This window comes from Drosophila rhopaloa, unplaced genomic scaffold (assembly GCF_018152115.1).
Source record: "Drosophila rhopaloa isolate 14029-0021.01 unplaced genomic scaffold, ASM1815211v1 contig_2, whole genome shotgun sequence".
In the NCBI taxonomy this organism is placed as follows: domain Eukaryota; kingdom Metazoa; phylum Arthropoda; class Insecta; order Diptera; family Drosophilidae; genus Drosophila; species Drosophila rhopaloa.
The window spans coordinates 7,828,110-7,844,439 of record NW_025335083.1 but is presented as its reverse complement, the minus strand read 5'-3'; the positions used below and the strand labels follow the sequence as shown (position 1 = coordinate 7,844,439).

General features: G+C 34.3%; 3 protein-coding genes across 5 annotated transcripts; 1 reads left to right on the top strand and 2 right to left on the bottom strand.

Moving 5' to 3' along the window:
- Positions 1 to 1,419: 1,419 nt before the first annotated feature.
- LOC108047123 lies at positions 1,420 to 7,258 on the bottom strand. Its single transcript, XM_017127212.2, has 5 exons — positions 7,102 to 7,258; positions 3,522 to 3,772; positions 3,118 to 3,315; positions 2,840 to 3,001; positions 1,420 to 2,770 (listed from the first exon to the last, which is right to left on the bottom strand). Exons 2-5 carry the CDS (start codon positions 3,765 to 3,767, stop codon positions 1,520 to 1,522), a joined length of 1,857 nt encoding a protein of 618 aa, XP_016982701.2. The 5' UTR covers positions 3,768 to 3,772; positions 7,102 to 7,258; the 3' UTR covers positions 1,420 to 1,519.
- A 2,340-nt stretch (positions 7,259 to 9,598) lies between these two features.
- On the top strand, positions 9,599 to 11,451 carry LOC108047051 (probable elongation factor 1-delta). 2 transcript variants are annotated; one of them, XM_017127098.2, is made up of 3 exons: positions 9,599 to 9,761; positions 10,467 to 10,547; positions 10,759 to 11,451. In XM_017127098.2, exons 1-3 carry the CDS (start codon positions 9,675 to 9,677, stop codon positions 11,365 to 11,367), a joined length of 777 nt encoding a protein of 258 aa, XP_016982587.1. In that variant the 5' UTR covers positions 9,599 to 9,674; the 3' UTR covers positions 11,368 to 11,451. The 2 variants fall into 2 exon arrangements, with proteins under 2 accessions (XP_016982587.1, XP_016982596.1); XM_017127107.2 differs by lacking the exon at positions 10,467 to 10,547.
- A 127-nt stretch (positions 11,452 to 11,578) lies between these two features.
- LOC108047033 (probable G-protein coupled receptor Mth-like 3) lies at positions 11,579 to 15,497 on the bottom strand. 2 transcript variants are annotated; one of them, XM_017127070.2, is made up of 7 exons: positions 14,319 to 15,485; positions 13,501 to 13,673; positions 13,152 to 13,407; positions 12,781 to 12,859; positions 12,532 to 12,710; positions 12,072 to 12,458; positions 11,579 to 11,958 (listed from the first exon to the last, which is right to left on the bottom strand). In XM_017127070.2, exons 1-7 carry the CDS (start codon positions 15,199 to 15,201, stop codon positions 11,795 to 11,797), a joined length of 2,121 nt encoding a protein of 706 aa, XP_016982559.2. In that variant the 5' UTR covers positions 15,202 to 15,485; the 3' UTR covers positions 11,579 to 11,794. The 2 variants fall into 2 exon arrangements, with proteins under 2 accessions (XP_016982559.2, XP_016982574.2); XM_017127085.2 differs by lacking the exons at positions 11,579 to 11,958; positions 12,072 to 12,458; positions 12,532 to 12,710; positions 12,781 to 12,859 and having other exon boundaries at positions 13,268 to 13,412; positions 14,319 to 15,497.
- Positions 15,498 to 16,330: the final 833 nt, after the last annotated feature.

Here is a 16,330-nt window from a genome sequence, read left to right as displayed (position 1 = left end):
GATTTTCTTGGTGGGATTAGGGTATAAGCCAAGACTAACATTAATTAATAGATTTGTAATATCATTTAAAATATTTATCTTGGGACGTTAACTTTATAATACTAGGCCCGAGAACCACATCTTTTATACTGTTAAAAATTTTAGCCAAAATTTTGTTGGCCCAGGCACACAATATAGGGGCGTCATTTGCTCTGCCCGCGCTCTCGAGTGACTTTGCCAGTGATGCCACGTAGGGGAAACGGAAAAAAGAGAGTTTTTCATTTGTTCGATCGAACTGGAATCGAGTCCGATTATGAATACTTATTGCTGCACTGGTCGCTCTTATTCCGAAGGATTGTTCCGAGAACTCCCCATACTATTGCTTATGCTTCGCACATGTTAGGGTTGGTGAGAAACCGAAGTTAGCTTCGAACATAGCTCCTAGCAGAGCTTTGGCAGAGGTGCGGGCAGAGCAAATTAAACCTCTATATAGATACTTTCTCTATGCTCTCAGTCTCTCTCAAAGCTGACGAACAGATTCGTCGATCTGAGTACTGCCCGCGCTCTCGAGTGACTTTGCCAGTGATGCCACGTGGCGGAAAAACGGAAAAAAAAGTTTTTCATTTGTTCGATCGAACTTTATTCATAGGGTACGAACATAGAGTAATAATGTATAGAGCCGTCATTTGCTCTGCCCGCGCTCTCGAGTGACTTTGCCAGTGATGCCACGTAGGGGAAAAACGGAAAAAAAGAGAGTTTTGCAAATGTTCGAATCGAGCCTGAATCCATGCCCATGGTGGATTCTTATTGCTGCTCTGGTCGCTCTTATTCCTAAGGATAGGTGCGAGAATTCCCCATACTATTGCTTGTGCTTCGCACATGTTAGAAGTGGTGAGAAACCGAAGTTTGAAGAAGTTAGCTTCGAACATGGCTCTCAGCAGAGCTTTGGCAGAGGCCCGGGCAGAGCAAATGAAACCTCTATATAGTTTCTTACTCTATGGTACGAATCTATATAGAGGCGTCATTTGCTCTACCTGCGCTCTCGAGTGATATTTCCAGAGATGCCACGTAGGGGGAAAACGGAAAAAAAGAGTTTTTCATTTGTTCGATCGAACTGGAATCAAGTCCCGCGGTGAGTTTTTGCAGCTGCACTGGTCGGTCTTATTCCTAAGGATTGTTGCGAGAACTCCCCATACTATTGCTTGTGCTTCGCACATGTTAGGGGTGGTGAGAAACCGTAGTTAGCTTCAAACATGGCTCTCAGCAGAGCTGCGGGCGGAGCAAATGATATATAGATTCTTACTCTATGCTAGCCTTTAATATTTTATTAAACTTTGATACGTCCACTTTTCTCAAGTAAGGAGAATAGTCTTCCCAAAAAAATATTACCGTACTTCAAAATTCTTATAATTAGGGGAAAATTATTTTGGATATCAAATATAAAAGTATTTAAACAAATTATTTATTCAAATATTGTATTCCTTAATTAAATTTTTCTTGTAAAATAACAATTTCTTAACTTAACTATGGATTAAAATGTCTATGAAGTTAAATCAATGGAAATTATTCGGCCAGTGCTATTGAACGGTGGAGCCGCGGAAAGGGCCTCAAACGTACTACTCTCAGTAGTTTCATTTGCTGTGCTCTTTTCGGAGTTAGCTGAACGACCGTACCAGTCTGTGAGTGTGACCAAATTCTTAGAAAAATTGCAGTTTTCTTGATTGTATTCCTTTCTGTGTCCTTGAGAATCAGAAAAAGTATTCGATGTACTCAGAGAACCAACCATTGAATGATTCGATATCGAGTCAACAGTGCAACGACTAATTACCGAATTAGCCTTATAATTTGAAAAAATGTATAAGGACTGTTGTAAGGGTTTAACAGAATTATCTACTAATGATTCTGGCTCAGAAGGACATTTACTTGGCTCAATGGATCGCCTACTGGACTTTCTGTTCTTATGCGTAAGTTTTATTATAGTGAGTGCATCCGAACCAAGTACTTTTGGCAAGCCTATTGTTTGCTCATCATCATCAGAGGAGCATAAGTCAATTGTATCAACAACTACTTCACTAGACGGTGAAATCCTCCAATGCGAATTAAGCGAATTGTGGCGCGTTAGTCTTATATTAAGCTTTGTATTTGCAGTGTGATTTTGCTCTTCCATTATGTGTTCTGATATTTTTTTCAATCTGACTGAAATTGGACGGCATTGCTTAATCAGCGGAGAGTTCAAAAACAAAAAGTTCTCAGTAGTGTCCCTGCGTTTAACAAATTGACGTCGCGGAAATGAATATATATGGTAATTATGTTCATGCGACTTTTTAAATGTGCAATGCACGGTGGTGTTTGATTTTTTCTCGAAATACTTTTGCCTTGTGTTCGATTTTATAATTATTGGGGTATAGCAAAATCGGTCCAGACGTTCCTGTCTTTCGGAAATATATTCCTTATTTATTGTTTGTTTCGTAGACTTTAATAGTTGCTGTCCAGCAGGTGATGATATTGGGATAAACGAACATCTGCTAAATGAATGAACTGTTCGATTTCTCCGCGATGGTAGACGTCTCTTTCTGTTTGATATTTCCGTTGAAGTTTCCTCATTAAATGAATATGTTTTTTGTTTCTCATTGGATGAACTGATATCAGTGAATTTAGATTGCAGGCAAAAGTTTAAAAGAAAGGCGTTGCGCAGTTCAATATCTTCGTTTTTCCCCTCACATTTGTTTTCTGGCTCAGGGGAATCACAAAGTATAACATCATCTTCCATGCAACAAATGTTTTCATGTTCCTATAATGCAAAAATTGGTTAGATTTATACATTTATTTAGATTTTGGTTGGAAAACGTATTCAACTTACCAGTATAGCTTCTTTAGAATAAAGTTCAGCATCACAGTTGTCGCATAGATAAATATCAAAAGGGGGTGGCTCAACCATCATATGTTGTAAATTTTCGTTAATTGAACTGTTATTCTTTTGCAGCAACAAGCACTTTCTATTTTTTTGTTGTCTATCATATGACTGAAACATAATCAAAAATGCGTTGCAAATTATTTCAGTAAGAACAAAGAAATAAGCGCAGTTATTTTTAAAGCTTAATTAAAACTAAGGCTTATAAGGTGAAGGGTTTAACTTACCATGTTTTCATTTCGAAATGTTACTAGCAATTTGTTGTTTCTTCTGTCGTACAATGAAGTCGTTGAGTTATAATTGTTAATGAATCTCAAGCTCGCATGTTCATATGCAGCTAAATCATTACAAAACCTTAATAAAAATAAGCTTTTGTGAAATTGATAGCAAATAACCACAATTTCTTTCATTTTTTCCATCCAATTCTACAAAAAAGATAAAAGTGATTAATAGATATTATCAAATGATTTCGCACAATGTAAAATTAATTTTCTGATTATCTGTATACGCGATGGAAAGTTTTAAGCTTTTAATAAGCAATCTACATGTCAAATTATAAAACAATCAAGTATTGAAGAACATAAATCACACGGATTTTGTAACACAGTTAGTTATTTAAATAAAAGCTTACCCCAACAAATGCTTTTGGCTTTTTCAGCGGAATTTCGAAGGGCGCGTTTTCCGGCCACCATTCTGGCTCACTGCAGTCTACTTTCTTTGGTAAATTAATATGTCCTAAAGAGCACTGAACCATGAATGGAATAAAATTTTCTAATTGCGGCTCCGTTATTTTTTCTAGGGATGTAGGATATCCGTTCGCGAACAAAAGTGGTAGGTTGGAAATCATGTTGTGTTGAGCTTTATCCTTTTCATCCATTGTCACTACAAGTATAATTACAAGTAACAGTTAAATAAACAAATAATAAAATGTGATATATTATAGGTATTTTTAGCCCGAAACCCTGGAAGTGCTCTTATATGTATGTATATATAATTGATAATTGTTTAACCACATGAAACATCGAGTCATTTTGTAAGATAAGATATAGTCAAGGTTTTCCTTTTTTTTAAATTTATAAATGCTAATTGTCATCTGAATAAATCTTAAGCCAGAACACTTAATTTTATGAAATTTCGCGAACTGTTTGTACTTTTCCATGATACTTGGGTGCTCCTGAGTGTAGGTCTATTTCGAAGAAGCCAAAATGTGTTATTTTCATAAAAATAAAGCTGATGGCTAAAAATGTTTTTTTTCTTGATATCTAAAACATCACTACCAGTTAGTTTTAGCAATTATGTCGCACAAACTAAGGACTTAAATTTATAAAATTGCCTTTAAAAGTATAGCATTATGACTTTATACAACAGCTCTTGTCGGCAACGGCAAGCCGCGTGTTAAAAAAGGATTTAAAATGAAGAACAGTAAATTCTTCAGATTAAGATTTGTATAATAAAATTATATAATTTTGATCGATGTCATTGGTCGCGTTTACTATCAGTGATCAGTAAGCAGAGATGGATTTCTTCATAGAGTAAGAAACTATATAGAGGTTTCATTTGCTCTGCCCGCGCTCTCGAGTGACTTTGCCAGTGATGCCACATAGGGGAAAAACTGAAAAAAAGAGAGTTTTTCATTTGTTCGATCGAACTGGAATCGAGTCCTGCGGTGGGTTTCTGCAGCTGCACTGGTTGCTCTTATTCCCAAGGATAGGTGCGAGAACTCCCCATACTATTGCTTGTGCTTCGCACATGTTAGAAGTGGTGAGAAACCGAAGTTAGAAAAAGTTAGCTTCAAACATGGCTCTCAGCAGAGCTTTGGCAGAGGCCCGGGCAGAGCAAATGAAACCTCAATACAGTTTCTTACTCTATGATTTCTTACTACTATAGCCTAGAATTCAGATCGACGAAATCCGAAAGAGCGAGAGGCAAACAGCTGACACTTTTCGTCAGGCCCTTTTCTCACCTCGGAACTCAGATCGACGACAAAAACAACACAAAATTGCATGGCGTTGCCAGTCTAATGAAATTAACTTTTGGTGAATGTTCGTCAGGCCCTAGTAAAAAGATATAAATAATTTAATCTTACTTGGTTAAAAAAATCAAATATTACTATTCGTTTACTAAAACCACATAGCTTAAAGAACTGTCAATCAGTCGCAAAGTTTGTGTTCTACCCTTAAGGATTGTACCTATGTTTATTAGTCTAGAAATTTGAGAAAATCGAAAAAAAAATTTTTGCCATAATTCGATAGTTTTGATATTCTAAAATATCTCCCTAAAAGGATTTTTCAAAACTCAAATTATTTTCAAAGTTATAGATAAAGTTTTAGTGACGTGGCAACTAGACCGGTTGAGCAAACGACTGGAACAATAAATGGCTGGAAGTCCGGGCTACCATAGTATGAATAACTTTTTCTCCTTCTTTCTATAACAATACCCTTATTTCCAGTATACTTCACTAATCGTTTGAAGGTCATTGAATGGAGCTGGGATAGCTGATTAAGGGTATGTAATTTATACGTAATATTCTATCAGTTACGCTACCCGAAACTTAACGTAAAACTTTAAACGCGTTTTTTTCGAAACTACTTTTTTTGATTCTGTCGCCACTATATTCCAAGTTCTAATCTGTCGATTTACTTAAATTTAGCATGAATATTCTTTAAATATATCTCTATCGCCGGAACCAACAAAAAATACAAAATTTTAAATATCATATTTTTAAAAATTCTACAAAATTTAAAAATTTGTGAAAAAATCGGCTTTTTTCTTTGAGTAGCTGCCATTTCATGATTTTTTTTTTTAGTGCTTCATGCCAAAGCGACATTCGTACTCATTAAGAATTTATCATAGTTTTTTTCAAATAACGACAAGCATAGAAATCATCAGAACAAATATCTTAATGAAAACAAATTTTTTTTTAAATTTATTTTATGTACTCCTTTAAGTTTAATAAACAAATGATAAAAAAAGGATATCTATTGTTTTTTTTATTAATTGTCAAAAAAAGCTCGAAATTCAAGCCTGTAGACTTAATTCATATCAGTACACGCTGCCGTGTTCATTTGGTTGTAAACTGAAGTAAAAATGGTTCTAACCAAAAAATTGCTTATGGTATTAATTGAAAAACAATAATTTGGGATTGGCTTCACATTAGGCTAAGGTATTGGTCAGTTAACTAAAGATCTAAACCAGTAACAATCAAAAAAAAAACAATAAACACATAGTTGATTGAGTAGAGTCCCTTCTATAACAGTATTGGGAAAACGGGCACACTTAAAACAAGGCGAGTGATAGGCACAAGATTATGTAGATCCAGACAATTTTACGCAAGTCGGCAAATAAAAAATGATCTAACGAGAATGCCACTTTTTGCGACATACCTGACGAAAAATGTTTAGCTTGATTAAATAATAAGATGATTTTATTTTTTCAACGATGTACATTTTTTAATCTTAAATGACCTGTTTTGTGTAGAATTTCGCAGCAGGCGTTGCCACCTTGCGCAAAAAAAAAAGAAGTGGTTACGCCTTACAAATTTACTAATGAACAAGAATTCGCTTGTTACCATTTACTGCCTTATGCGAATTCAGTTTATAATTGCAATCTCGGTCTTCAAAATTATATTTGTGGCACACCACCATTTCTTTCGACTTCTTTCTTGGAGGAGAGGGCAGCCCACAAACTTTGTTTCTAACTTCAGATTGCTTTACTAAAAACCACCAATGGCTCTCATATGTGTACATGTATGTATACACACTCACACACACATGTGTATACCAAGGGAAATAGAATAACTTTGCGAATAATTTTTGCTGCCTAACTTCAATTACTTACAAATATAATCACATATACAATCAATTTTGGATAATATACACAAACACAAATAGTCATATGTTAAATACAGCCTTCACATTTTTTTATGCTGTGGTATAAATATCCCACCTGATTTAGACGAGTGTATGCTACACGCAACAAAAAATAAAATTAAAGGCAATATTATATTTAAAAATTAAATTAAACAAACTTATTAATTTCATTGAACTGGTTCTGAAGAGTAATTTTTCGACATGGAATATTTAATGAAGGATATTAAAGTCAGTGCACTGGAATGCTCAGTGTTCTCTCCATATACATATCACAAAATTATGCCAATAGAAAGCAGCTTCAGTAACCAAACAAAGACGGAGCTTTATCAGATCAGTACGCACCTAAAATTCGCAATGATTAACAAAACGCAAGACACGGAGATCTACAATCACAAATATGATAACATAGTAACAATACACAACACTTTCTTCGTAAAAAATTTATTTGTTGTAGTTGCTATCGAATAGTCAAAGTGAGAACTGACTGGTACTAGTAACTGATGCGAACGATTGTAAGAAATACCAAGCACCCTTCAAATTGAAACACGATATTGGAACAAAATACTTGTTCCATTTCTACATTACCACATCATAATTTAATTAAAATCTAGCACAATGTATTGCTGATTGCTGTTATATGTACTATATAATATATTTTTCTAAAAAAATTTCCAAAACTTCAAAAGAAATTTTTAATTTATATTTAACAGCGATAACAGGAATTTTTAAATAATTTGAGAACAAAATGAATGTAATATTATGTTGTAAGTATCTGAAATCAGAGGAAAGGTTGGACTCTTGTCAAGATGTGAAAACCAGGTTTCCATTGATCCGAAAACCAGATAGAGTTCTCAATACATATGTATAATAAAATATATGTCTCTTAAAAAGTTGGTTCTTGATTTTTTTGAATATTGATGCTGCGGTAAACCAATGCGTCGAAATATTCCACATATTTCATCCGTTTCTTAGGGACCTAACAAAAACTATCAATTTAAGTCGAAAGACTTGAACTATTTAACAAATTTTCTCATAGTATTTCATAAACAAAAAGCGGGGAAAAGTTGTTTTTTTAAAGAAGAATGCATTAAACTTATTATGCTCACGTCACTGTCGACTGTTTTCAGCTGTTGTTAAATGGTGGCCTGGTGGAACCGGGAGTTTAACAAGCCCTGTCCGTTCCGCTGGGAAGTGCTATGTGGAATTGGGGTGAAACTGCTCGGTTTAATGCGATAATTAGCTATGTTTTCCCGTGCCACCCTCACTTATTGACGAGAAATAATTCGAATTTACGATTCTGCTTTTTCATTAGAGATTAGAATGTGAATCGTTTGGTTAATATTATGGGACAAATTTAATTTACAAGAACGTTTAAACAGGGAGTTCATTGGGAAAAAATTCAAAATAAAAAATTTGAAGGGAAAGCTTAATAAAATGCTCACCAGAAAAAATTGATCCTTTCCCTGGAATGCGCTGTAATGCTGTTGAAGCTAAAAAGACGCCTCCCCTTTTACGTCCGTCCAGCCTTGACCTATCTGCGTAATAATTGTATACATCCTGGGAGCTTGGAAATTTGTTAGACGTCCAGACCTTCCGAGAAGGGAGTCCACTTGGAAGGGTGTTGATAGGTGCTTTAAATGCCGAATAGCCCTGTTTTTTTTTTTTGGTAAGTGATCTTTGGAGATCCTTCCGGCTAGTATGCTTAGAAGAACATCCAATAAGTGTATAAAATTAAAAAGGACATCCCTTCCGATAGTATAAAATCCTCCCGACTATTTATGGTGGGCGTTGATATTGCTTCCTGCCTTCTACAAGATCTCTGAGCAGTCACATTTTAACAAACGGCGTCCAATTAATAGTCTCTCATTAGTAAAATAGTTCATATTCCAGAGTCTTCGGCCCAGAAACTACCTATGTGTAATCCAATGCTCGGGATCTTGCCTGAGGAAGTGGAACTCGTTCAAAATTTCAAATATTCCAGCTGACCTCCAGTTTCAATTAGATTTCTTATGGTAATTTTGCTAAGCCACAAACGATCTCTTTCCAGTCTATCGTGAGACAAACATATTAAAACCAAAATAAAATCAATTTAAAACCAGACTTTCAGTAACGGCGCTCTCAAAGCACGAGTCGGGGGGTCCAGACCAGATAAGGCCCCAGCTGATATCAAAAAGCAGTTCGTCCAGGAGAATAGAAAATATATAAATACCAGAAAATTCCATAGCGTTGCCAGTCTGCGGAAATGAACTTTGGGTGAACCCCAGCGAAAAGATTAAAAAATTTAATCTTTTGGCGTGCGCTTCTCACTGAACATTATAAGAAATGGAAGGAAAAACTCAAAAAACTCACAAAAGTCGATTGCATGTGCTTACATGTGAGGACAAAATAACATTAATACTATCAGGGGTGCCTCTTGTCAGAGCAAAATGTTTTTTAGGTCCAGAATGTACGAAATAACACAATAAAAGTGCAGCAATGAACTTTAAATTAGCAAATAATTATCAGTAAATTAAAAAAAACAACTGTTAAATTGAAATTGTATTGTTTTTTAATTTCTTTGTACAGCTGCAGACTTGCCTTGCCAAGGTATTTGATAATATCTTTTAAAGGCTCTTTCCCACAAATGCGATATTTGAATTTTAACTGCTTGTCAACAAACCCAGCTGATTGACAGTACGACCGTAGCACACTTAAATCTGATGAACTCTCAAAATTTTGGTCACACTGGAGAGGCTTAAATCTAAAAAGGCGGTTGATAAGTTATCGGAACAAAATGATTCTGGTTCCACTCCATCGTTTCCAGGATAATAAAAAGTAATATCGAAACTATCGATATACATTTCTGAATTGCTTGCAAAAGTATTATTTGGTTATTGTGCAACGTGTTTGGGCAAAGTGTTAAGACTTAACTTAAAATGAAAGTAGAAGCACTGGATAAGTTCTGGACTGACAAAAGTCGCTATGATGTTGCAGAAAAACGGTTCTACGAGGGCCCTCTGAAGGTAAGACAAACCACTATTCCCACGCAGATAGAAGCAAAAAGATTTCACGTGGCCGGTAAAGGAATTCGGATTGGTTTTGGCAATGCTTGCAATTATATGTTTGTACAAATGTATTGGTTGAACGGAGACGCCGAAACATACATTTTTGTAACTTGTATACTTGCATTGATCTAAAAAAAGGTGCCTACGTCGGAATTTAAAATCTTGTGTTCATATTGTACAATAGTACATATGTGTATTTTTGCATCTGTATGTAACAGGTGAATAAAGAGAAATGTAAAAATATAAATCACTGAACCAATCCAAACTAATAGCAATATTTGTTTAAATAAACCAATAGTTTAATAAAGACTTTAGATACTGAATATGGTGCAAAATTCTAAAATATTTTTCATAATTTTGCCAGACAAAATGTATTTAAACAAAATTACTTAGTCGGTTATATATATATATTTGATATATATATAAATATATATGTATACCCATTAGAGACGAATTCGGGACTGATAAGCTGATAATACGTCCTATCAGTGCTCGCGTATTTTTCAATATGGCTGGCAATCTCAAAATAAATTACATTTACTAAAATTTTTCTTAAATTCTGCTAGTCGCCATTTTTATTTTCTTTAAAAAATGTAGTGAAATTCTCGATACACCAAATATTAGATCAAACAAGTAATCAATGGTGATGTCTTATTTTTAAAGGTAACTGATCGCAGCCACTACAGCCCTTTAGTAAGCGAAATCGCTAAGGCTAGGGAACACATACAGAACTCGCTGGAAAAGGTAATTATTGTTGTGATACTTCCTCCCTTACCGGTATTCAATATGTATTCCGCCAGTCTGCTACTCTGAGGTTCTTATTTTTTTCCAAAAAGTATTTAAAATATACAATTTTAATTTTATCGTTCTTTTTTAAAATCCATCTGCACTTGGACTCTATAGAGTCACATATTATTTTGTAATAACACTGCTTCTTTTGGATGTTTACTTGCAGATTGATGGAGTCACTCTCACTGAGGGCTCAAATTCCCAGCTTGCCAATCGCCTGACTCAATTAGAAAGCGAAAGCAAGGAGCTCAAATCCCAAGTTTCCACGTTGAACCAGCTTTTAAATACCGTTGTGAAGCGGTTAAATACTGTTGAAGCTCAGCTGAACTTGACGAACGGAGAGTCAAAGAAGCCCGAACCAAAACCAGAAGCAAACAAAAAAGAGGAGGACGATGATGTCGATCTTTTTGGATCAGAAAGCGAAGAGGAAGAGGAGGAAGCAGCGCGCATAAGGGAGGAAAGACTGGCGGCATATGCTGCCAAGAAGGCCAAGAAAGTTCAAATTATTGCCAAGTCGAACATCATTCTGGATGTCAAGCCTTGGGACGATGAAACCGACCTTAAAGTTATGGAGACGGAAATCCGAAAAATAACCCAGGACGGTTTGCTGTGGGGAGCTTCAAAATTCGTCCCAGTTGCCTTCGGCATCCAGAAACTGAGCATCTCATGCGTGGTTGAGGACGATAAGGTTTCCATTGATTGGCTGACTGAGGAGATCGAGAAATTGGAAGACTTTGTTCAAAGTGTTGACATTGCTGCATTCAACAAAATCTAAAGAGTATGCATATATTTTTTAATTCGGATTTACCTCATTACAAATGTTTTTGGGAGTCATTAAATAAAATATTTTGATAAAAGATCCGGATGTTGGGACTTGACTGGGATATAATCGGCTTAGAGTTGAAAAGTTTTTGTTTAATAATAATTAAATAAAAATGTAAATATTTGTCATGCTTATGTTTGCATTTCCAAATTTGAATAACTTATCCAGTGCCCGAAGAAGATTGCTGTTTTTTGTTAAAGAAAATACTATTTTTTGAATTCGTATATTAGCCACTGTTTTGATTAATTTCCATTACTTATAAACTTAATATTTCGGTTCACAGCTAAATAATACAGATATTATTAATGTTTAATTTGAGGGACTAGTTTCCATAAGGCTCTACAAATTATAAATAGTTAATAATAAGTTATTTAACAATCTAAAGCATAATTTCATTTTCGGGTTTTGTTGAGTTTTTTCGGATCTGTTCACAACTGCCTGGGGAAGATCTGAGAGTTGTCATGGCTGTGCTAGTTGGGGCATACGATTTCGTCAAACCAACGCGATTTCTGATCGATGCCGTGCTGGGGCTTGACTGCAAACCTATGAATCCAATAAATATAAATTATTTTCATAATAAATTATTACAATTAATCTCAATTAAAAATTATTACACCTAATCTAAAAACTTATAAAAGTGAGACAATAAAACTTACCAAACTTTATCAAAATTTCATTATAAATTCTCCGTTTGAAAACAAATATAATAAAAACAAATATTCCAAGAAGTACATTGAAGGAATCGCTGATGGTCCAGAAAAACGTTTTTTTATGGTCGTAAAATAAAATGCTTACTATTTCCAAAAGCCATGTAATGCCCATTACAAAGCATAATTTTGTGTTCATAACAAATCTGGTTTTGTCCTGAAAAAACCTTCTTTTCAGTACCGGCTTATCACTGTTTAAGCTTTGCATCTTGTATATCTCATTTTTTACTTTGTTACAATATTTCATCGTAAGCACGAACAAGACCAAGTTGAATATAAAAAGAATTCCAACTGGCCCAGAAAAAAATAGTAGACTAGCTGACCCAAAAGAATCATCTGAAATTATAGAATATAAATTTAGTAATATTAAAATATTTTTTCCATATAAAAAGATTTGTAGCTAACTTACATGTAAACCAGCAACGACCATGTCCAAAATTGGGTCGAATCACGTCCGGTAAAATGTCAGATTTAGTAAATGCTATTGTTATTGTTGTCAGCAAAGTTGGTAGTCCCCAACCATAACAAGAATACCAAATAAATTGCCTTCTAAGGTCACTTTTTTCGCAGCTTTTAATTTTGGTTGAACTAAAATTAAAAAAAAAAATTTTTTAAGAAGCTTTTATTAAGTGATTTCGTTATAGTTATATACTCTTACCCGAAGGTTTTCCATATGTCAAACGAGGTAATATTCATCCACGAAAATGCAGCCATTAGACAGAAGTAAACAAAAAAGCCTTAAAATAGAAAATAACTTTTTTATATTGTATAATATATATAAATTTACTAATGTATGTATGTAGGGAAAGCGTGAGTTTTAATTGAAAATTGTTTAAAACTATGGTTTAAGCATTTGTTGTTGAATTCTCCAAAATTCTGACCAAAATTTAATGATTAAGCACTCAGCATTAATAGAAATAATACGTGTGCTTATTGATTTCTTGCTTTTATGAGACAATAACTTTTGGCTTCATGTCCCAGCGGGACTTAATTGCTCATTGCTTAATTTCTCTTTTACTATTTACTTACCAGAAAAAAAACAGATGTCGTCATTTGACGTGGGCTTTAGTTGACCCAAAGCTATCCCAAGATATGCCGAAAACAAACTGCTTACAAGACAAATTAGGATTTTTCCAGGAAGGTTTCGTAATTTGGCAATTGATATGTAAACAATTAATGTTAGTGCATAGAAGCAACAAGATATGAGAAGTCCGATTGGATACATTTTAAAGCGTATCCGGTCACTGCCCACTACTTTTGTATCAAAACATAAAAATGTAAAAAGCTGCACTGAAAAAAAGGACAAATAATTAGCACTTTAAGATTTTTTCAAATAAACAAGCGATTATTCATTGTATTTAAATAGGAAGGAGTTTACCTTTTGATTGGGTCTGACCCTTTCCAAACAATATTGAGTATTTGTATACATTTTCAAAGTATTTTGAATAATCAGTGACGCGTTGGAAGAACTGATTGTATGCGCATCATCTGGAAAATTATCTGGATCCAAACGGAATTTTTGGCACTGTAAGCCATGAACAATTCCGAAATCTGAAAGATATTTTAAATTTATACACGGTTGCTTTGAGATTCTTATGCGTTAAGATTTCACGGATCTGACCTAACCCAATATAAATGAAGTGTGTCATAAGTGGCACATTCAGTGGTTGATTAAATAGATAAGAAACTTTGACAAAAATAATTAAAATCACCAAAAATGTCAACACTAATGACGTATCACAACACTTTGTACGCTCAATTGTACAGTAAAATAAATTTTACTTTTATTTGGCACTTGATTATTTGTTGTTATACTCCTGCAGAGGGTATTTCAAATTTGGTTAGCTATTTGTTTTGCAGAGAAGGATCGGATCAGAAAATTGGTTTAAAAAAACTATAACTCAAATACTTTGGGAGATGATTTTACATAATTTTTCATAATTATAGTTTTAGAAATTTAATAATTAAATAATAATTCTTCAAAATCAATGCAGTTTTGCTAAGTCTGTAGAACTGTATTTTGCTTTCTTTCTACTTATTTTTCATGATTAATTTTTTGATTTTAAATGGGCTATTAAAATACCGATTATAGCTTTGTTTAATTGAGCTCATTTCCTATTCAATCACATAAACCTATAAATACATATATAACTACAAAAGTAAGTAAAGAATATATATATAGGAATAGCTACATACCTGAGGGTTTTGAGAAGTTAGCGTTTATGTTCAGGTTCTGAAAACCCTCGAATTTCATATCTGTCCCATCATGTTTACAGTAAGTACTGAAATTTCCTTTGGCATACATTTCACCTTCAGCACAACATCGTCGAATACACGGCAATCTTTGGCAGATTTTGGGTTCCTGACATGCCCGAACCAGGAATTTTTGATCCGAAACTTTTCTATTCGCTGGACCATCGTAGTCGTAAACAGCTTCAATGCAAAAATTGGATGATGGTAAACTTTGTGATCCATCTCTCCAAACCAACGAATTGTTACTGAATCGAACTGTTGCTGACGAAACGGTATATTCTACCAAAACTTTGTTGTCGGAACAGTGTAAGGTGTTATCAAGAAATATAATTGGATTGCTGATGATAGAAGAATAAACAAAGAAATCGTTTTCGCCAAGTATGCACGTATTATTTTCGGAAACGTAAATAAATCCTGGTGGGCAGCACTTGTTTACAAATCCAACATTTTGAGACGGCACATTCTTTTCAAATACACAAGATAGACTAATGAGACTTTTGTTGTTTAATAGCCCAACGCATGAGTTATTTGGTAAGGACAAAGTACTTTCACTTAGTTCACTTATATTTTGACACTTTGATATCTTGTTTGAGTCATTGGGTAACTCTAAACCGAGGCCCTTTGGGGCTATCACATCGCCTATCACTTTAATTGCTTCCGGAAAGTCTTTAAGGTTGCTTTCGGCGGAAGCACATTGAAAAATTTCAGAGTTATTCGATTCGCGGTATTTGAGTAATTTTGAATTCGGACTGCAGCATATTTGAACGGCGCACGCTTCCGAAATGCCACTTAAAATCAGGCACGTTAAAGTTAGTCCGATGACCATTGTTTACGCCTTTGATTTACTTCCCAATGACCAATTTCTGAGCTTGTGTAATGTTTGTATCTTTCTTAGAACGGCCTTTTCATATCTTATCATTGAATCGTTATCGGGCAATATAAACTTCGAACCGCCTGCATTTGGCAGATTTACCGAACTGAAGTCTTCGCAATTCCTTAGCGAGCAAATGCGAATGTTTATGGGTAAACATTTGGCCTACACACATACGGATATAAATCGATGTACATGTATAGGGAATACATTTATGAATTCGTAAGCTTATACAAATAAGTTATACCCCATGGAGTGTTGAACACTTAGCATGCTGGGTCTCACGAATAGACATTCATACATCCAAATGGCTACATATTTACCTAGCTACGTTTAGATATGTACACATTTGCACTCATTCTATTGATGACTTTCTACACTAGGTTCATATGTCAATTCAATACGTTGTTTATTGTTTTGTTTTTATAAATTATTAAGAAGTTTTAACTATTTGGAATGCCCATGAGTAAGATTTGATCCACAGGTTCGAGAAATTGTACATTTACAAATTTTAATGACTCATATGAATTATTAAGAAGTTTTAACTATTTGGAATGCCGATGAGTAGGATTTGAATCACAGGTTCGAGAAATGGTACACATACAAATTTACCTAATTAGTGGCAGTAATATGTAATATTATTTAAATGTTAAAGTAATTAAATTTTTTGTGATAATACCCAGATTACTATAAACGTGTATTGAGACATTTTAAAATTTTGCTTAAAAGCCTTTTGCCTTTTACGAGTCCTTTGAACGGTAGCCTCACCAAAGTTATTTGCAAATTTAAGCATACATATGATAAGATTGTCATTCTAAGGAACCTAAGAAAGTAAACGTTAATTCAAACGTAACTTACAAATTATATAACGGTGTTACTGCCATTTGAAATCTAATCCTCTTTTCTAAAAAAAAACCTCATTTAGGTCAAGCTCCAAAAGCTTAAGCATACATATGTATGTATATACATATGTATGTAGATCATGGAGTAGTTATTTTTCTGTACCGGTCTCCTTGTGTATCAAGTTTCTTACAATTTGTCTTCTACATTCTTACATAGGAGGTATATTTTGAATTTATTTTCC